At 33.1% G+C, this 19389-nt stretch overlaps 1 protein-coding gene across 1 annotated transcript in view; it reads right to left on the reverse strand.

The window, feature by feature from the left end:
* Window positions 1–849, reverse strand: part of LOC129234143 (DNA (cytosine-5)-methyltransferase PliMCI-like) — an 88696-nt gene extending 87847 nt beyond the window's left edge. Inside the window, exon 1 of the mRNA XM_054868041.1 lies at window positions 833–849. Within this exon, the coding sequence (XP_054724016.1) occupies window positions 833–849 (17 nt within the window). The remainder of the gene's footprint in view (window positions 1–832) is intronic.
* Between the last annotated feature and the right edge of the window lie 18540 nt (window positions 850–19389).

A 19389-nucleotide genomic window follows, 5' to 3' on the forward strand; every position in this document is an offset into this window, starting at 1 on the left:
ATACATTTTTTTTTATTATTATTGATGGATATATCTTTCTTAACCCAATTTCTTTCTGTATTTTTTTTCTTTATTTTTCTGCGTTTGCTTGGAAGATGCTGCTCAACATCATCACTGTCACTTGACTGACTATCTCCAACACATACTACCTACCCTGATTAACTTTTCTAATGGTCATTGTAGCAGAAGATTTCAACTGTTGACCTGATATTGATTAACATCAACTGAGTCATCCGGCCCACTGTATTCGTCAGTAATTTCACTAACTTGTGAAGGTGGACAAATGCATGTATCAGCCTCATTGAATTCTTTATCATCAGAGAGCTGTTCCAGAAGTGCTACGGCTTCTTCAAAGTCAGACAAAACAATGAGAAAACCTCAATGAGTTACTGAAGATTATTAATGTCAAAAAATAACTCAGGTTTCAAAGAAGTTAATTTTTGAAACAGTTAGCTTTTCAAATTTACCTAAGTATTTTTCGAAATTGCAGAAAAAATTGTTACTGAAATATCTTAAAAAAAGTAGTTTTATTATTAATTAGTCTTTTTAATTTTTAAAAATAAAAACATATTGCCTATTTTTTAGTCTAAAAACATTTAATAACTTCTTTTGGGGGCCAATTTTGAATTCTAAGCAAGAAACTAGCAACGATTCAACAATGCAGCCTTTACTGCCTAGCGTCCCTTTTTAGGGACGCTCTTAAATTGCTATAAAATCCATAAAATTTTTAAAATCTACAAAAATGCAAGAAAAGGTAAACTGAAATATTGATCAAAGTAACATATGTATCAAATACAAATTGATTTACTTGTTAAAAATTTTGAAAACTTACTTTTTTGTTCTTGACATTGTGAACAATGAAATTCTTCACGAAGATCATAACAAAATGGTTACAGAACACACTTTATAACGATTATGTGCTGCCGTCTGCTAGTAACGAATTGAAACAATACTAAATTAATAAATGAACACAATTATTGAGTTGAAATGTTTACTTTTGGGAAATTGAGATACAATTTTTGGACCGTCCCTAAAAAGGGACGCTAGGCATTAATGGGTTAATTCAAGCAATTTAACAGCAATTACCTTGGGATTAAAAAATCATTTCGCTGAAACAGAAATTTCGTTTTATTAGTATTCGTTGTAATGTGATCTCACTATACAGTGCTGTAGTCGAGAAAAAATATTTTGAGGGATGCGCCAAACAGAAAATGTTAACATTACAATTTACATTACACTGGAATCGATTATTTCAGAAAGGGCATGTCCCTTTTTTTTTTTCAAAATTGATTTCGCTGCGGTTTTAGTTTTACCATACTTGTATGTAGAGAAATCGACTTGTATAGCAGGGAAGTCTATCCTTGTACAACAAAGCACTTTATTGAGGGGTCACATTTTTCGTTAGTGTAAGTTAGTGTTTCGTTAGTAAGAGCATAAGTCCCGGACTTATGCCCTTTCGTCACTAAACACGAATGACGGAATAGTAAGATGCACTGTGAATGTATGGCAAGATCACAGAAGAACTAGATGTTTTTGGAGTAATGAAATAAAAACAAATAACTACTTAGATCTAGCATTATTACGGTAATGGTAGGTTCGTCAGTTAGGGGGGTTAGGGGGGAGGGGAGGGGATTCGAAATCACTACCTGAATAGAGATAAGGCAGAAAACTATCAGAACGAAATTCGCTAATTTATTGGGGATTTTATTATTATCACTCTACTATCTATATTACCCAAAAAAATCACGTGATTTACATATCCATTCTGGGGAATTGTGAATGCCTCATACAATTTTATTTTTGTAAGGAATTCGTTACAAAGTTGTGTGATACATTCTGATTGATGTAAAAGTTGGAATGTAAGTTCTAAAATGTGATACTTTTAAACACTTTTTTTTAAATTAATGATTTGCCTTGAAAACATCAAAAATCATTCACAATTATCGGTCAATCACAATAGTTTTCTATCTCTTTGTTCATTAAATTTAGGTCTCTGTGTCATATATATTTGTAAGTACAAACCAGTTAGAGGTGACCTTAGACCATTGAGACAAGCTCTCCTGCTAAACACACGTGAGGTAGAAGATCCCCCAGGAGCGACCCCCCATTGATAAGAGCTATTGTGTATTGTGAATGTGCTCGCTCTTTCTACTCATGCCTTTCTTTCAAACTAGAATAAGTAGAAACTGAATTCCTTATCGATTTCAACATCGGGTGCAATAAGGTGCTTTTCATGTTTTCTCGAAAGATCCTACATCTCACCCTTCCCCAAGAAAGCTATAGAAAAAATGCTAAAGAAAAAAAGCTGTCTCTTTTAGAACAGAATTATTTCTATATTAATTTCACAAGAGCAAAAAAAAAAAAAAAATATTTTCTCTTAAAATTTGTTGGTTCTTAACCAACTAATTAATTTATAAATGAATTTCATATTTTTTATATTCCTCATTTAAGATCATTGTAAAAGCCCAGGTATATATTAATAATATATATTTGCACTCTCATAATTAATGAATAGTCTGCTTATGATCATGCTTTTATGTTACGACAACCTTCCAAATCAAAAATATAATTCTTGTATCGTTACACCTATTAATACTGGTAACCTTACTCATTTCTTTTTACAGAGCACATATGGTTCACGGGCCGTAGATCAAGGGAGGATGCAGACAAACATTTTAGAGGGAGGGGTGATCATGCTGAAAAACATTCAGTTTTGGTAATGAAAAATTTCTGACACTGTTTGGGTGTCAATAAAATGTATCAAATCGACAAAGAACATGGCACCTAGAACTGCAATTTTTTTTTTATAATTAATATCAGAAGCAATGAAAGGAAGAATTATTTCAAATATTTACTTAAAAAAATAATTAATAGACTAAAAATTATTAAAGATGACAATTTTATTCATGAAGCATCTGAACACAATGCGTATTGATATATTTTCATGATATGCTACATTCATCCATCTAACTCGTATGCAATTATTAAATTATGATCACGTAAAATAATGATGAATGTATAATAGTGTCAAAGGTTTAGGGTGGTGGTCATACCCCCATGACCATCCCCCTGAAATCTGCCCTTGCCGTAGGCTGGGCACCACCACTGCGCTAACTTCTGAAGAAGATGAAGAAAAAAAAGATTTTGAATTAACTATTGAAATAAATGTTTCCCCGCACAGGTTCTAATATTTCTGTGATAACTTTCAGTCTTGTAAAGTAATAGCAAATGAACTGATTTTAAAAAGCTCACAGACATGTTATCATCAGACTCAAAACTTCAGTTAAAGATACAATTCCCTTCAGGAAATCAGACAAATGATAATATGTGTACAATCTAAAGGACAATAAATCCTCTTCTTTGGATGATGTGTAACAGGTTTTCAAACACACATATAGAAATAAATATGCGACATATGTGTGTGTAAGTGTACAAGTTATCATCTCTTAGTCAGAGCTTAGGAAGAGTTATAAGTATATTATCAAACTTTGCCGCATTCAGTAGTTGTAAATTCACACTATTTGGGATCGTCAGTCTAGAATAGTCATAACAAAACTGGATGCAGTAAATATCTCATAAGTCGGCACTTCCTTCACATTGGTATCTAAAATTGGTTAGCACGCCAGTGAAATGTACTTGTGCCCCGGATAAATGGCGGTTGAGCTGTGATTCAACCGCCTCGGCCAGAAACAAATTATGTTGAAAATTTTCTTTTGCAATTTGATATATTTTTTTTTAATTCAAAATTGTACCTTTTGATATATCATCCTAGGTTTAACGATATCCTTGAATTAAAGATAACTTTTTTCAGTCCCTTGAAAATCGCGTACGTTTGGGGTTATGCTGTATTTCAAACGAGCTTCCAATATATGCATGCTCTCACTGCCGGATAAGCGCAAGGCGTCATGCCCATAGTTACAGTACTGTTAATATTGGCCTGTTGGTGATTCGAAGTCAAAAGATTATCTACTGCAGAGATAATTTATTGTTCCAACCAGTGTTGAATTTCAACCAAATCAGATTTCTTTTCTGCTAATCTAAAATTTAGTCGCGAAAAAGTAGGTATAAATCCAGAGATCACTAGATACGATCAGTGAAGCTAAGAGACGATGAATTTTCTGCTTGTTTCGGGCAAGACTTGATTCAAAATACTTGTTATAGATGGTAATTTGTATTTTTTATTTTTAACACGGTCAAGCTTAAAACTTAGATGCTAATTTTATTAGGTAACAAGAAAAGTTTATTTTTTTTTTCCGCTTCTAAACATGAGTGTGTCGCTGACGCGAAACCAAAGCCGTCCCCCCACCCCCCCCCCCAAAAAAAATGCTAAACTTTATACTTTTTCCTACCTTCAATACGGGCGTTAAGTCAGTTTACGCAATTGGGGCGAGGTGGCGAATAAAAGGTACATAATATTAGCATGTCTTTAAAATGTTATTATTTAGGAAAAAAGTTTGCAAGCTTCAACTATACAATATTAGTTTCGGCCAAAAAACGAACTAATAATCATAATATAAAATATAGTTTTGTTTTATTTTTTGAACACATTGCATAATTTAAGTCTAATTAATTTGAAATTAGTATAACTTGAAACCTGAATTTCTCCAATATTTTTGCTAAAATTGTTTATATTATTATTATTATTATCATATATATTGTTTCTCAAACGCTTCTTTTTTTTTCGGTGGGAACGCCATAACTTCCTCAGTACTTTATCAAACCAATTGAGGCATCATTTAAAAGATTTTACGACCCCTTCCCCCTTCGAAAACTTAAGAAACAACTCAAACTTTGGTTCTTTTGTCCAAAAACACCAATTTTTTCTGTTTTTTTTTTTTTTTTTTTTTTTTTTTTTTTAAATTTTATTACGCAGTAGTTTACTTTTCAACGCGCCAGAGCAAATGTTATAATTTCAAGCACCTATAAAGAGAGGAGAAAAGTGGAAATAGCTTCTTCATTGTAAGAAAATTCCTGAACGTCACAGGTTATTTCCGAGCAACATTTTAGAATTTAACGGGTTTCCATCAGTTTTCTGCGAAAATCCAAGTTGTTCGGCCAAATGGTTTCCAGAATTGCTTCAAGTTGCAGGAATGCAAACTTCTTGCTGTTTTGAAAAAAATATCTTTAGCTACCAGTATCAAAATATACTCAGCGTTTTTATTAAGTTCATATTGAGCTTGATTATTAAGCCTTAAGCTCAACTATACAGTTTATCCAGATTGAGGGGATAAATCAGGGAGCTAACAAGCTAACATAAATAAGTTATCTTAGAGAGTACCTGATTTCTTCCAAAAACGTCATTATCTTCTATTGAGAAGGTTTCTGAATACTTCAGAAAGATTCTATGTTAATTTCCGAAAGGGTTACTGACTTTTAGCGGGAAACTGTTGTGCTTTTTTTTCCTTGATATGTTACTGCCAGAATTTAAGCACATTAGCTGCGCATTATTTTGTAGGAACGTTTCGGAATATTCTTCACGGTTTTAAAGTGCATAAATATTTAGAAGAAATCATAGGTTCTGATTTTTTTAATCTAAATTTGAGCTTCAAAACATTAAAATAATAAAATCATTTCTAACCATATGTATAACTGTAAATCTGATATCGTCAAACTTTCAAACTTTTTATTGCTCAAAAACGTAATACCTCATAAGCGAAAACCAATGCAACAAAATAAGGGTTTAGTTTCGTTAAAATTGCTATTATATTGCTTGAACTCCATTGCAGCTAAATTTCCGTTACTGCGAATAAAACTTTCGGTCCATTGAACTCTTTATACGAGTTAAAGATTTACCAAAAAACGTAATACCTCATAAGCGAAAACCAATGCAACAAAATAAGGGTTTAGTTTCGTTAAAATTGCTATTATATTGCTTGAACTCCATTGCAGCTAAATTTCCGTTACTGCGAATAAAACTTTCGGTCCATTGAACTCTTTATACGAGTTAAAGATTTACCATGAAAATTACTATAAAAGCATTTCTGCGAGACTTTTCCAAGCACACTCAAATTACAGAAATAATATCTTAGTTCTGCAATAACTGAAGAATTAAGGATGACAAATTTTTCATTCCAGTTTAATCAATTTTGATTGCATAATTTATAAGACCTTTCAGAGATTTTTTTACATAATCAAACTTATTCAAATATTAAAACTGCCATTATAAGTAATTGTAAAATGTTTATATACTTTCATTCACAAACTTGCAAGCATAAAAAACTATAAATTCCACATCGTACAAGTATTTCAAAAGAAACATAACAGTTTAAAATCATGCTCAAGTGATTCCTGACTGGGGAGAAATTGACACGGAAAGGGTGGACAAAGGAGCGGTAGATGCCTTTAACGCCCATACTGTTCGTCAATTCCTTCACCCTTGAGTTCCCGCGAGGGGAAAAACTGCTGGTGTTCTGCAGGAAAGCCGAACGCTTCGAACGTAATATTACGTCGCTGCCGCTAATGACATATAAATTCGTTGACGTAATATTACGTCGCAGCCGCTTGAGTGGTTAATAAGCTATTTTAAGCTTTTTTATGCTAGCAAGCATCACATGCTATTCAGCTAGCATACACAGTAATAGCATGGCAAGCTATCTACAAGCATCATATGCTTATTTGCTGTTCAAGCTTGTTCAAAAGCATGTAGTGCTATGTAGCTTAATAAGCTATTTTAAGCTTTTTTATGCTAGCAAGCATCACATACTATTCAGCTAGCATACACAGAAATAGCATAGCAAGCTGTCTACAGGCATCATATGCTTATTTGTTGTTCGAGCTTGTTCAAAAGCATTTAGTGCTACGTAGCTTAATAAGCTTTTATGCTACACATACACACACTTATGCCTGCACACAGACACAAACACATATGCCTACATACACACACGCGCGCGTACACACACAGCACTGCATACGCAACACGCACACATTTGCATACACACACACACGCACCCACACACATGCGCCTACACAAACGCACACGCGCATTCATACACACACACGCTGGTGATTGCGAAAAACATAATTTGAATTCAAGATGCCAAAAATTCAATTTTTTTTGCCCTTCCTGAAGGATTTTTTTTTTTTTTTTTTTTTGCGCTCTATTATATGCCTTCATGTATGCGCCTTCATTTTTTTATGCGCCCTCAAACCTGTGTGCCTTCTGTATTAAGGGTTGGCGTTGGACCCAAATAGTGTTACTTTTAAATAAATTCATAAGGCCTCGCTGATTGCCTGCTCAAACAGTAGACTGCTTGTCATTCAGGGGTCAACTGCCCCACACTCCTTGACTACGGGAAATTAATGTATCTACATATAATTTAGCGTATTTTTTGCTATTTCTGGTGTAATTTCCATCAAGTACCATACTTTTTGCACCCACCACCCTGAAAAATTCGAAATGACCTCCTATAAGGCAGATGCTTATCCCCAGTTTCTTTCTCCACCCCGATGTAATACTATTGCATAGTTTATGAAGGCAATGGACAGTTCCCAGTCCTCTGATATTTGTTAAGCATTAAAACTTTAATAATGAACATAATTGCATAGAAAAACAAAAATGCATTTAAATGAGCGTCCCAATTGTAGGGACTCTAGTGCTAATAATTTTGACGAGAAAAATTTAAAAAAAATGAATATAACTCATGGAAAGTGAACTGTCAAAGTGTTTTTTTTCATTGGTTTGTTATTTTCACACATTTATAGAACAGCGTTTCAACGTATACAAGCAGAGATTTTTTTAATGAAATTACGCAAGCGCAAAGTGCAAAAAATGTGTACCTTTCATGGCGGGAAATTTGGAAAAGCAAACTGTGATTGGCAACGGCAACATTCCGAGCCGCACCACACCAACCAGCATGTTTATTTTGTGCACAGGAGGAAATTTGCGCTGAGATAAGTATTCTTTTAAACCTGTTTTTGAAATTTAACTTAACATTGTAATACTTGTTTGTGCTTGTAATTGTTTTTTATGCAAACTCAAGTGTCTTATCAAACTATTTTACGTTGTAAGCAAAGCATTGTAGCAAAAATGTTTGTTTCCTTGAGTTCGGACAATCTAACGAGTTGTTTTTGTTTCATCTTGTAGTACGGCGCTATTTACAGAAAAGTGTCACTATTTTACTGAAAAGTGTCGATGCTATTTTTTTTTTAAATTATATTTTGGATCAGAAAGTTATTGTAATCCATAACGTAGTTATGTAAGCTGCCTTTACTTAATATAGGCATTAGAGTCCTATATTGGATATTCAATCACGTTGCTAGAAATTTCTTCTTTAGTTTTTCGTTTTTAAATCATTAAAAATCTTGATTTTATTTTATGATTAAAACAAATCAAAGCAAGATTAAGATGCATCAGTTCATCAGCAGCATCAGTACAACTTTATAACAAGTATAAGGTTAGACTCTTAAAAGTTTTAGATTAGCTTTAGTTAGAAACTTCTATATATGTTTACTTCATGTATAATAATTTACCAGTAATTTTGAAATTTAACTTCTGAACAGATTTTTGCTTCGTCGTAGACCAAAAATCAACAGCTTAAAATTGAAATTTATCCAGGACAGAATTAACTTTTGTCAAGACGCTTCTTAGTTAGGATTCACTGAATAGTTGGTTAATCTTTCAATATACTGCATATTTGGCAGACAAACAGAATATTTGGTTTGATTGAATACTTTAATAATTCAGTGACGCAATGCGTAGCAAATTTATTTTCAACACTTAGTAAACATATTTTTTCATATAATGAATGAAAGTTTTAACGTAGTTAAAAATTAGTTTGAGTTGTTGCCGTCTAATACTGTCAAACCTGGTTTATAAGAAAGCACTTAAAATTAATTTCTGCTTGGACAAACTGCATTTGAGATCCCTAATCCCGGTCCTATTGTTGATGATTTTCCAAATAAGATGATCTGCTTTAAACAATATGGTTTTAAAGGTCCCTCTGATATTGTTTTAACGAGTTTCAAATGTGCTATCATATTCAAAACAATTTTAACGTAAGAGAAAACACTCAGGTGGTAATTTCAAATTTTATTATTTTCAATTTTTCGTAATTTTTATGACATGTCTATATCTGAGAGTCAGAACAAGGTAACTCACAATATCGTGAGGAGACAGCTAAAATGGTTGTCAAAGATGGAATGCACCTGGTAAGTAATTACAAAGTTTTTTTTAGAATTATATTCACATGACTCGATACAGAATAAGATTCTACATGACAATACACTAATAAACTGAAAATCACAGTTTTTGGACTTATGTCAGTATTATAGCTCTGAGCTACAGATATTTTAATTAATCTTACTTTTTCAAATTCAATTAACTATGAAACAGTAAGCAGAAAAGAAAAAAAAAATTGGATAATATGGAATATACATAATTATGTACAGTCGGCTAGCAACTTTGTTTTGTATTTGTATGTAAGGTAATTGCAAGATCCTTTATTTATAATGTAACATACTACCATGATTATATTAGCTACATCAAATATTATTCGAAAAGAAATAAACCATTAGTCCTTTACTAGAACATTTTTTTTTTTTCGCAGTGGTTGCGGCACCCGACCGTCGGAGCTGGATTCGGCATCCGACCTAGAAACTTGCGCATGCGCAAATCTGACACTTTCAACGGATTGACACGCCTCCTTCGCTTCACGTGGCGCGGCGGTTCCAGCTAGTGACGTCATTAGTTTCCAACTACTTCCGACCATGTGCGTGCGTGCTTGGTTCGTGTAAAAATGGCTAGCATCATGGAACGCGGTGCGAGTTTCAAAGCGTACATTGAATATTCGAAAACTGTTTAAAAGAGTTCAAAATGAATAGCTCTACGGATTTCCTCCCTAGAATTTCGCGCTCGAGGGCATGAGTTAGACTTCGGAAAAGAATTCCTGTCATATTATACGACCGGCGGTGACACACATCGGTTAGTCGCTGTAAATCTACCTTAATTCTTATTAAATTATTGCTAAATATAGTATTTCACTGGAAATTCATATTAAGTCTCATATTATACATCCGACCTCCATAGAATTTCATAAGGTCTATTTGAATCATGTCCAACCCAAAGCAGCGGCACTCGAGGGCATGGGTCGGAGATGGTCGATGTATCGCATCGAATAATTGACATATGATTAAAGCATAATTACAGATCGTGTATGCCGTTTTAATATCTATATTAATTTCAGAACTATCATTTCGCTCGGCGTATATATCTTAATTTGCGTAGTCGGCCATATATTACTCGTCCGACCGCTTAGAATGTCATTGGGAAAGAATCTTAATTTGTGTGGTCGGCCATACATATTTCGTCCGACCGCTCAGCATGGTCATTGGGAAAGTATCTTAATTTGTGGTGGTCTGCCATACATAATTCGTCCGACCGCTTAGACTCATTGGGAAAGAATCTTAATTTGTGTGGTCGGCCATACATATTTCGTCCGACCGCTCAGCATGGTCATTGGGAAAGTATCTTAATTTGTGTGGTCTGCCATACATAATTCGTCCGACCGCTTAGGCTCATTGGGAAAGAATCTTAATTTGTGTGGTCGGCCATACATATTTCGTCCGACCGTTTAGCATGGTCTTTGGGAAAGTATCTTAATTTGTGTGGTCGGCCATACATAATTCGTCCGACCGCATAGAATATCATTGGTCGGCTGTTGAAATTAGATCCCGCCCATCGTAACGCCCCCTTGGTCGGGTTCATAAAACAATCCCGACCCCAAGGCAGTAATTTCTATTCTGTGCATGCGCAGAAGGAGGTCGGTACTTCATTGCATTTCCGGCGGTCGGTGCCGCAACCACTGCCTTTTTTTTTAATTTATAATTGCACTAAATATAGATGCATTTAGGATGTTAAATGAAAATTAATTTTTATTTCATAAAAAAGGAAAAATAGATTAACCTTCCTTACATTAAATTGGTATAAAATACAAATGTTGAAATCACAAAATAAATAATATTAGATATTGGGTAAAATATGTTATTCGGTGCACCTATGCTTTTTAGTACGGACAAACTGAGATTTGGCACTTGGCACATTATAGTGAATCATAAGGAAAGGGGTAAGGAAAATAAAAATTTGTATTGTTGATATTTAGATATGAAAAATGCAGTAACCATTTAAAATATGTAAGTACTGTACACAAGTAAAATACTGTATTAAAATTGAAAATTTAGTTCTTTCAGTCAACCAGTTTTCTGCCAAAATGGAATGTTTCAATGACTTAATGGTTTGAGTTTTATAATTTACGAAACATGTTAAGATTTTTTTTCTTAGTAACTACTTAATTTAAAGATTAATCATTTTGACTTTTAAAGGGTAGCTATTTCCTAAATTTTCCTTAGCAATTCTTGACAGTTTTCGTGCGTAATTTTTTAAAAAGACTAGCTAGGCTTTGTGTTGAATTTTAAAAATAATGAATATTCTAAAATAACACACAAGTTGTTAAAAAATATATTTAGTAAGATCTTTTAATTTAGGAAATAAAACTTTCAAGAAAATATAATTACACGGAATTAGTATTAATGCTCTACTCAAGCTATACATTGTATTATTTATCTTTTAAATAGTAATGAACAAAGTTTTAATGAACAAAATCATCGGGTTACTGCATACACGTGTTTTGGAGTTACAGGAACTCTTTTTCAATGTAAAGTGGTGAGCTTTTGTATGTAAAGACCCAAAACACGGGTATGCAGTTGTCTGCTATTTTTGTGCATTAAAACGTTGTTCATTACTATTTACTTCCCTGCACAAAGGTATTTATTTCTTATTTATCTTTTAGTTTAAAGCAACTTTTTTTTTGCAGCCTTTAAGAACAAAATAAGATGCCTTCTTTGCACTAAGATTTTCAAGTAGGAGAGTGGAATTGCAAGTCCTTTCTCATCACAGGTAAGTGATATTAGTTTTGAAAATATCAGTAGGGGAATGTGGGGCAAAGTAAAATTGTGAAATATTTACCCCTGTTTTTAGTACAATATATCTAGTAATATTTTAAAATACATTTAGGCTTCTCGAGTCAGAAAAAGTTATCTCTGAAGGTCAAAGCGTAAGCTAATAAATACAAGCAGTTTTGAGAAATTGGTACTCATTTGGTAATATTTTGTTGTACAGTCAACCTTCGTTTATCGTGGTCAATTCGCTCCAGACTTTACTGCAATAACTGAATTTCCGCGAAGTAGGATTTATTTATAAACCAAATGTTTTTTTCCTAATTAGAGCGCATAAAACCAACTTACGACAATTTAAATAGGTTCTAACATAGTTAGAGCCCCCTAAATATTAAACAGCTCTCTTAATCCCTAAAGGTCAAGATTTACGGTCGCCACTTCGCCACGTGGCGACTCAGTTTTCAAAATTGGCGACCCCAAAAACTCTCTACAGTCGGCAACTTTTTTGGGGGGGTTATTTTTATTTTAGATTCCAAGAAAAGAATTCCACACCACAGATGCCTCAGTACAATAAGGATTCACCGATAGAGACCGTACTCCGACTGAATGTTGTTTATTTTACAAAGCTTGCATGTCCTTTCTCACTGCCTGCCTGAATGTTGGTTATTTTACGCTGCTTGAATGTTCCTCTTACGCGATTCAGGCAATGTAAAATAAGCAAAAATACAGTGAATTAGGAAGCCATTTGCACAAGATCAGAGCGTTTGCTCCTTTGTCGTGACTCTGTTTTTCAAGTAATTAGCGTACTATAATCATGATTTCAAGAAGAAATCATTATATTTTAGATTATATTTAGATAAATTTTGATTATGCCTTCAAAGTAATTACCTTTTCACGTTTTTAGTTTAGTTGCTCAAATGGTATATTAAATTCAAACTTGTTTTTTTTACATCGTATTATACACCTGGGATTATACGAAGCTTTTTTTTTCTTCAGGCCCATTTTAGAACCTGCAGATTATAGGCCGCCCGCCGATAATACACAGGAAAATATGGTTATTAAATTACAGGGTTCGTACGCTCCAGGAAAACCTGGAATTGTCTGGGAAAAGTCAGGAAAATTTCAAATTTTGCCCCCAAAAAAATTTTTTCCAGGGAATTTTGAACCTTGAGTTCTAATCTTCGTTTTATCGATGTTTCCTGAAAAAAAAAATGTAAAAAGTTTTGAGGCAAAATGAAGCTGGCAATAAAATAAAAAAGGCAAACCAAAAAAAAAAAACTTCTGCGGACGCCATTTTTGCCCCCCAATAGTTCCAAAGAAAAAATTTCCTAGAGTGAACAGGAATTATGCACAAATTTAACGGGAGAAGAACATTTTCCTTCTTCTAAAGCACAAGCCTGCGGACGGTAGGGTCAATTGAGAAAATCGTTTTTTAATCGAAAAGTCTTTTCAGCTACGAATGAAACGTAGTCGCCATGTTCGGTCATTCATAAGATGGAAGAAGACACGATGCTTAAATGCCTAAGATTCCAAAAACAAAGCAGAATTGGATGTTTTCTTTAACTGTAAACTAATGAAAACAACGCAAAATGTGCTGCAAGTTGTTTTTTTTTATTTTTATTTTTTATTTTAAATATGTAATTTTCTTGAGAAATGAAAATTTTTGTTCTTAAAACTTAATCTTATCCTCATTGCCTTGGACGCAATTGTGCTAAAAACTTTTCAACTGAAGTGTAGTTTCATGAAGATTTATTATTTTTAAATTGTTTTCATGCTACAAATTCAAAAAATTATTTCTTAATTTTTGTCGTAGCCGCCATATTTGGTCATTCTAAAGATGGCAGTACACAAAACCTTTTAAGTGTCTAAGTTTCCTAAAATAGCATTGGATATTTATTGCAATGCAAACTATTGATAACAACGCAAAATGCGCCCTTTTTTCCGGGTAATTCGTAATTATTTTCTGGAAAAATGCAAAATTTTATCTCCAGAATTTTTTTTATTCTAATTGATTTAGACGCTTATGTGCTAAAAACTGACTATTTTGTCTTATAATTGTAGTTTTTTAAGGATAAATTATTATTTGTAACTACTTTTATGCTACAAATTCAAAAATCTACTCATTATCTTAAATTTTTTACTTAGTCGCCATATTTGGTCATTTGCGAGATGGAAATAGACAAAAATTTACAAAAACATAATTAGATGTTTATCTCAATGTCTATTGAAAGCAATGTTTATTAAAAGTACATGTGCAAAAAAGAAAATTTTTAATTTTAATGCAAGCATCCTTTATATGCAAAAGGAAAAAAAACTGATTATTGGCATTGGCTTATGATTGACGGATGTTGACTTTTGATAGAATGCATTGTATGGTATGCCCATCGATGCAACAAGTTAATCATATTTATACTGAAAAATAGCTTTGTACTTTGCTCAATATGTTTTGTGTTACATACTAATAGGAAAATAAAAAGAATCGTAAACCAAAAGCGGAGAAAGATTGCTGCTGATTACAGCAAAACGCTAATATGCATGACATGTGGCATCAGAGAAACGTTAAAATAAGTTGAAAGTACATTGTTTTTAACAAATAGTTAACAAATAAAAACAATATTTAACGAAATGTTTTTTTTTTTAAACTTGTGACAGAAATTTTTTTTTAAAAAACCAAGTTTTTTTTTTTACAAGTGGAAAAGTTTCAGTTCTTAAACATTGCTACTTTGAACAATTTTGACTATTTTGAAAATATTGTTACTTAAATTTAATTTTGAGTGAAGCGAGTAACCTGGAATTTTCTAAAAAAATAACCTGGAAAAGTAAGGGAATTTTTTTTAACCAAAAGCGTATGAACCCTGTACTTTTTTCAAATTCTTTTTCTAAAACAGTTTTATGTTTTGCTTTAAATCTTGTTCTGAAAGTATGAAAATATTATGCAAATTTTTGGCTCTTTAAAAAAACACACCATTATGTATGTTTTTTTACATAAATCCTCGAAGGTCGTTCCGATCCCAGGGGTCTGGCCAGAGGATATTTGGGTCCGTTAACGGACCCTTCACAAAAATCCGATCAACCAAAACGGACCTTTCACAAAATCCCGATCAAACAAAACGGACCTTTCACAAAATCCCGATCAAACAAAACGGACCTTTCACAAAATCCCGATCAAACAAAACGGACCTTTCACAAAATCCCGATCAAACAGAACGGACCCTTCACAAAATTCTGATAAACAAGATCGGATCTTTCACAAATTGTTTATTGAAAGAGCAAATCTGAAAGCAAAATAACGCATATTTCTGTGTATAAACCAATAATTGTTGGAACCTTTTTTTAAGTCAAATTAGAGGGATCAACTTATACAAAATCGGCTAATTTTGAAAAGAAAAAAAAATTGGCACTCTTGCGATGCTCCTGCAAGCGATAAATAATTGCTACTGCCAAATAAATATAATGGTTGTTTGTTTTATCACAGCTAATTAGTAGCGGTGTTGTTGTAAACTTTTCTGAAAAGGCATTGGTAAGCACTTTTCTCCACTCATGGTTTAATAAACATTAATAATATATATCTGCAAAATGAACTCAAAACTGCAAAGGGATAGTAAGGGTGAGGAAAAATTAACTCTTTTAATTACCGTTTTTTTTTCTTTAGATGTCTACATTTTGAAAAATGCAATATTTTAACATCCGATATGAGAATCATATTTTGTTCTTTTTTCAAGCTAACTTCGCTTTATAGTCCGTGGAGTTTGTGACAAAAATACCCAAAACATTTCACTTCCGGATACCAGTCTGAAATTTTGCACAGTGCTTATGTACATATCTAAGAACAAAAATCCGTCGGGAGGCATTTGATCAGAGGTCATGAACCCCCTGTGATGACGTCATCAAAATGGCCGCCTTATTCAGAAAAGTACGTTCTTTTAACTGCTTAGAACTCTATTATGGATTTTAATATTGCAATATTAAAGTATGTCATTTAAAAGCGCTTTAAAAGAGCTATTCAATAGTGATTAACTTTTTTTCCTATCACAAATAGTTTAAGAGTTATTACAATTAACGTCATCAAAATGGCCGCATGGAAAGTTAAGTGCGTACGTTTAACTGCTTAGAATTACATTACAGATCTTTATATTGTGATATGAATGTGTATCATCTGAAAGAGCTTTAAAAGAGCTATTTAACAGAGATTGATTTTTCCTCCTAAGAAAAGTAGTTTTAGAGTTATTAAAATTTCTGTCATCAAAATGGCCGTCGTAAAAATGTGAAAAGTTTCGTTTAACTGCTCGTAACGCCACTAGAAATCATTCTTCAGTAAAAAAATAGGTACACTAAATAAAAGCTCGTAAATAAACTAAAAAATTAGGAATTTGTTCTCCCCCCTCCCCTTAATAAACAGTTTTAAAAATTTCACTGCAATAACATAACTACATGAGCGGGAGGGGAGGCGGGGGGAGAACCATTCTCATTGAACTGTTCCAACTGTTCTGCCGCATCTCACCCGCACTAAAACTTTTCATTTAAAATTCCTTACCGGATTAAGTACACATATGTATTGTCACATAATAATTCACTTCTCCTGCAAGTGCGAACGTCTGCAGTCTAGCAGCAAGAATCAGAACGACTACTCGATTTTTTTCCCACCAACAAGCTGTTACTTTGGATTGCAGTCCACCTAGCTCGTTTCTTTCCAGTTCTGCTGTTCTGAGCAATAATTAATTCCATGTTTATTATTCAGATATAAGTTTCATCTGCAATAGGTACATGGTTTGAAGGAAGTGAATGAACTGAACTCCTAGTAGAAGCTCATGTAACAACATCGGGAAGAGCAGAAAGAACACTAAAAGTTCGCATGTGAAGAGAAGTCGGTACGCTCCCGATTTTGCAGTAACCACTCTCCAAGTTCTGTTAGAGAAAGTGTATCAAAATCGAAAAGATATAGACGAAACATTTACAGACTGGGTTAAGCGAAGATCAGAAGAATCGCCCCAGTTTAAGTACTGGAAGATCACCATGGAGCTAGAATGTATACTTTCAAATCTGGTGCGCACTATTGGCGATTCCAGCGGTCCAAGACGCCCTCTTCTGGCGTCACAATTAACCAAAATAGCCCTTTAACCGCTGTTCCTCTGAATAGCAATCGCATGTTAATCGATGTCATTTGTTTTCGTATTTCTTAATCTCAAAAAAAGATTTTGGCGAAATTAACGAATTGTTTGTGTCTTAGATGGAATAAAGTTTCAATTAAAATAGCTCGGTTGTGGATTTTACGCTTGGTGATTTGTCCAGAGCCGTCTGTATAATGTGCTTGTTTACATTTGCACAGTGTTAAGTGATGGACATTTACTTCGCTAGTTATGCCTTATTTATGTGAAATGTCATCTTTGTTTCGTTCGCTATTATTGTGAAACATATTCGTGAATATAATGTTTAGTTTTGCTAATCGATATGTTGTGAAATAGCTTTTGTTACCTTTTTGTGATGTTGTTACTGAATCGTGCGTATCTTGAGTTTAATATGCTTTGGAGTGAAGATGATGCATTTTGAGCTTGAGAATTTTATTCAAGTGATTTGTTCCTGTCAACTCTATATGAATGATATGGATTTATACTTCGTTTTAACTAGTTGGATCGTTGCACAGTCAGAAGTGTTTTATAAATTTCTTCTGCCTTGCAAACGATCTTACTGGCATGTTGACATTTTAAATGCTGAATTTCCATGAGAGCATGGAGCTACAAGTACTGAAAATTCGTATACATAACTTCAAAACAGTTTCAGAAGAAAAATATTTCAATGAATGTTTCAGCAGAAAAGTATTACCTTTCGAAAGGTAAACACATCTGATAAAGGCTTGTGTTGTAAATTAAATCTGATTAAAGTGCTTCGCTGCAAATATTGATGTTGTCAAGGCCTATTCAAGAATAAAGCTCCTTAAGAATTTGCCACAAGAAAATTTTAATTAGTGTGTGACATAAACCCAAAATTACCTTGTTCTGAAATCTGTAAAAAATGAGTAAAATATTAAAAATTCTGAAGTTATAAATAGACTCCTCAGCCCCATCTTTTGATGAATATCCATCTTTTTTTGTTGTTTTCCTCTACCTTGATCTTTTAATTTTAATACTCTAAACTTGACGAATTTTGGTCAGAATTAAAGTGTTTGGCCCTGTTTCTCGACAACCTCTCTATACTGAAATTTAAATTTTCTTGGCATTTACAGCATTAATTCAGTGTTGTCCATTTTACAAAAACCTCTATCTCAAATTTAGTTTGCTGTTTTTTGAATTCAATCCCCAGCAATCTTTATCAACGGTAAAACTTAGTGACAGAAAACATTTCCACCTGGTATTAGCAATCATATAATTCTCCAAGTTTTGTGAAACATGTAGCTCAAGGAAAACTATATGTACAAAGATCGTGTTTTCCATCAATTTCATCCACTCGGAGACTGGGGGAAAGAGGGCATTTTTGAGGAGTGAAAATGAATCTAGAGTCTTACTTTCGAGTCCACCGGTAACAGTTTTTTTTTTGTTCTATTCCTTCAAATGTTTAAATTGCTTTGATTATTGAAAAAGTAAAAAATATCGACATTTTTGAATGAAAATCATTGAAAGATAATTTTTATCCTTGAATGATGCATGAACTTGCTGTCGATACTATCTCTTAAATTTAAAACGTGTAATCAAAGCATCATACTATAGAATGTTGAACGATATCAATAAAAAAGAATGTCAACCCTTCGACTTGCTTATTTTCATAACTTTTATCAAAACTCTCTCAAATTTTCTTCTGTCCCGTGGAATCTCAATATGTAATGGTTGTTAATTATAATAAATTTAGCATTTTTTGTTGAAAATGCTAAATGTTGTAAATGTTTAAGAGTTATTTTTAAAATGTTCAACTCGATCTCCTACCTTAATTATTAAATGCTGTTAAAAGTAATGTTTTTGGATGCAGCACAAATTCATTAGGTTTTTATTTATTGCTTGTAAAAATCAATCATTTTTTCATTCGGACACTTTATTGCCAGGCACAATATGCTGTCCAGCAAACAGTACCAGGCTTTAAGAAACACTCATCCAGTGACAGTAAAAAGCATACCATTACACGATTAAAGATTTACTTTAAAGTGCACGTCGGAAATGCATAGCATTAGTCGGTTATTAAATTTACATTGATTCTATAACTCGGCATACATTATATCCTTTAAAATTATGATAGTTGTTGCAAATACTAAGGCATTTTCCTTATCTTGGCTCTCAACATAAACGCTGGATTGGATTCATGGCGATAGCAATTGAAGAAAAATAGTAAAAACTTCATTCTTATATTAAATAGAAAAAATTTTGTTCCATGAAGTATCTAATCAATTAGTCGACAAAATGATTCAGTTAAAAGCAGCTGTTAATATCTAGTAATCATATTGCTGTTGGAAGAGATGAATTGAATACCGAATATTCGATAAAAATTTGAACAAAATATCTAATGTCGAGTTATTTT

This window comes from Uloborus diversus, chromosome 1 (genome assembly GCF_026930045.1).
Source record: "Uloborus diversus isolate 005 chromosome 1, Udiv.v.3.1, whole genome shotgun sequence".
NCBI lineage: Eukaryota > Metazoa > Arthropoda > Arachnida > Araneae > Uloboridae > Uloborus > Uloborus diversus.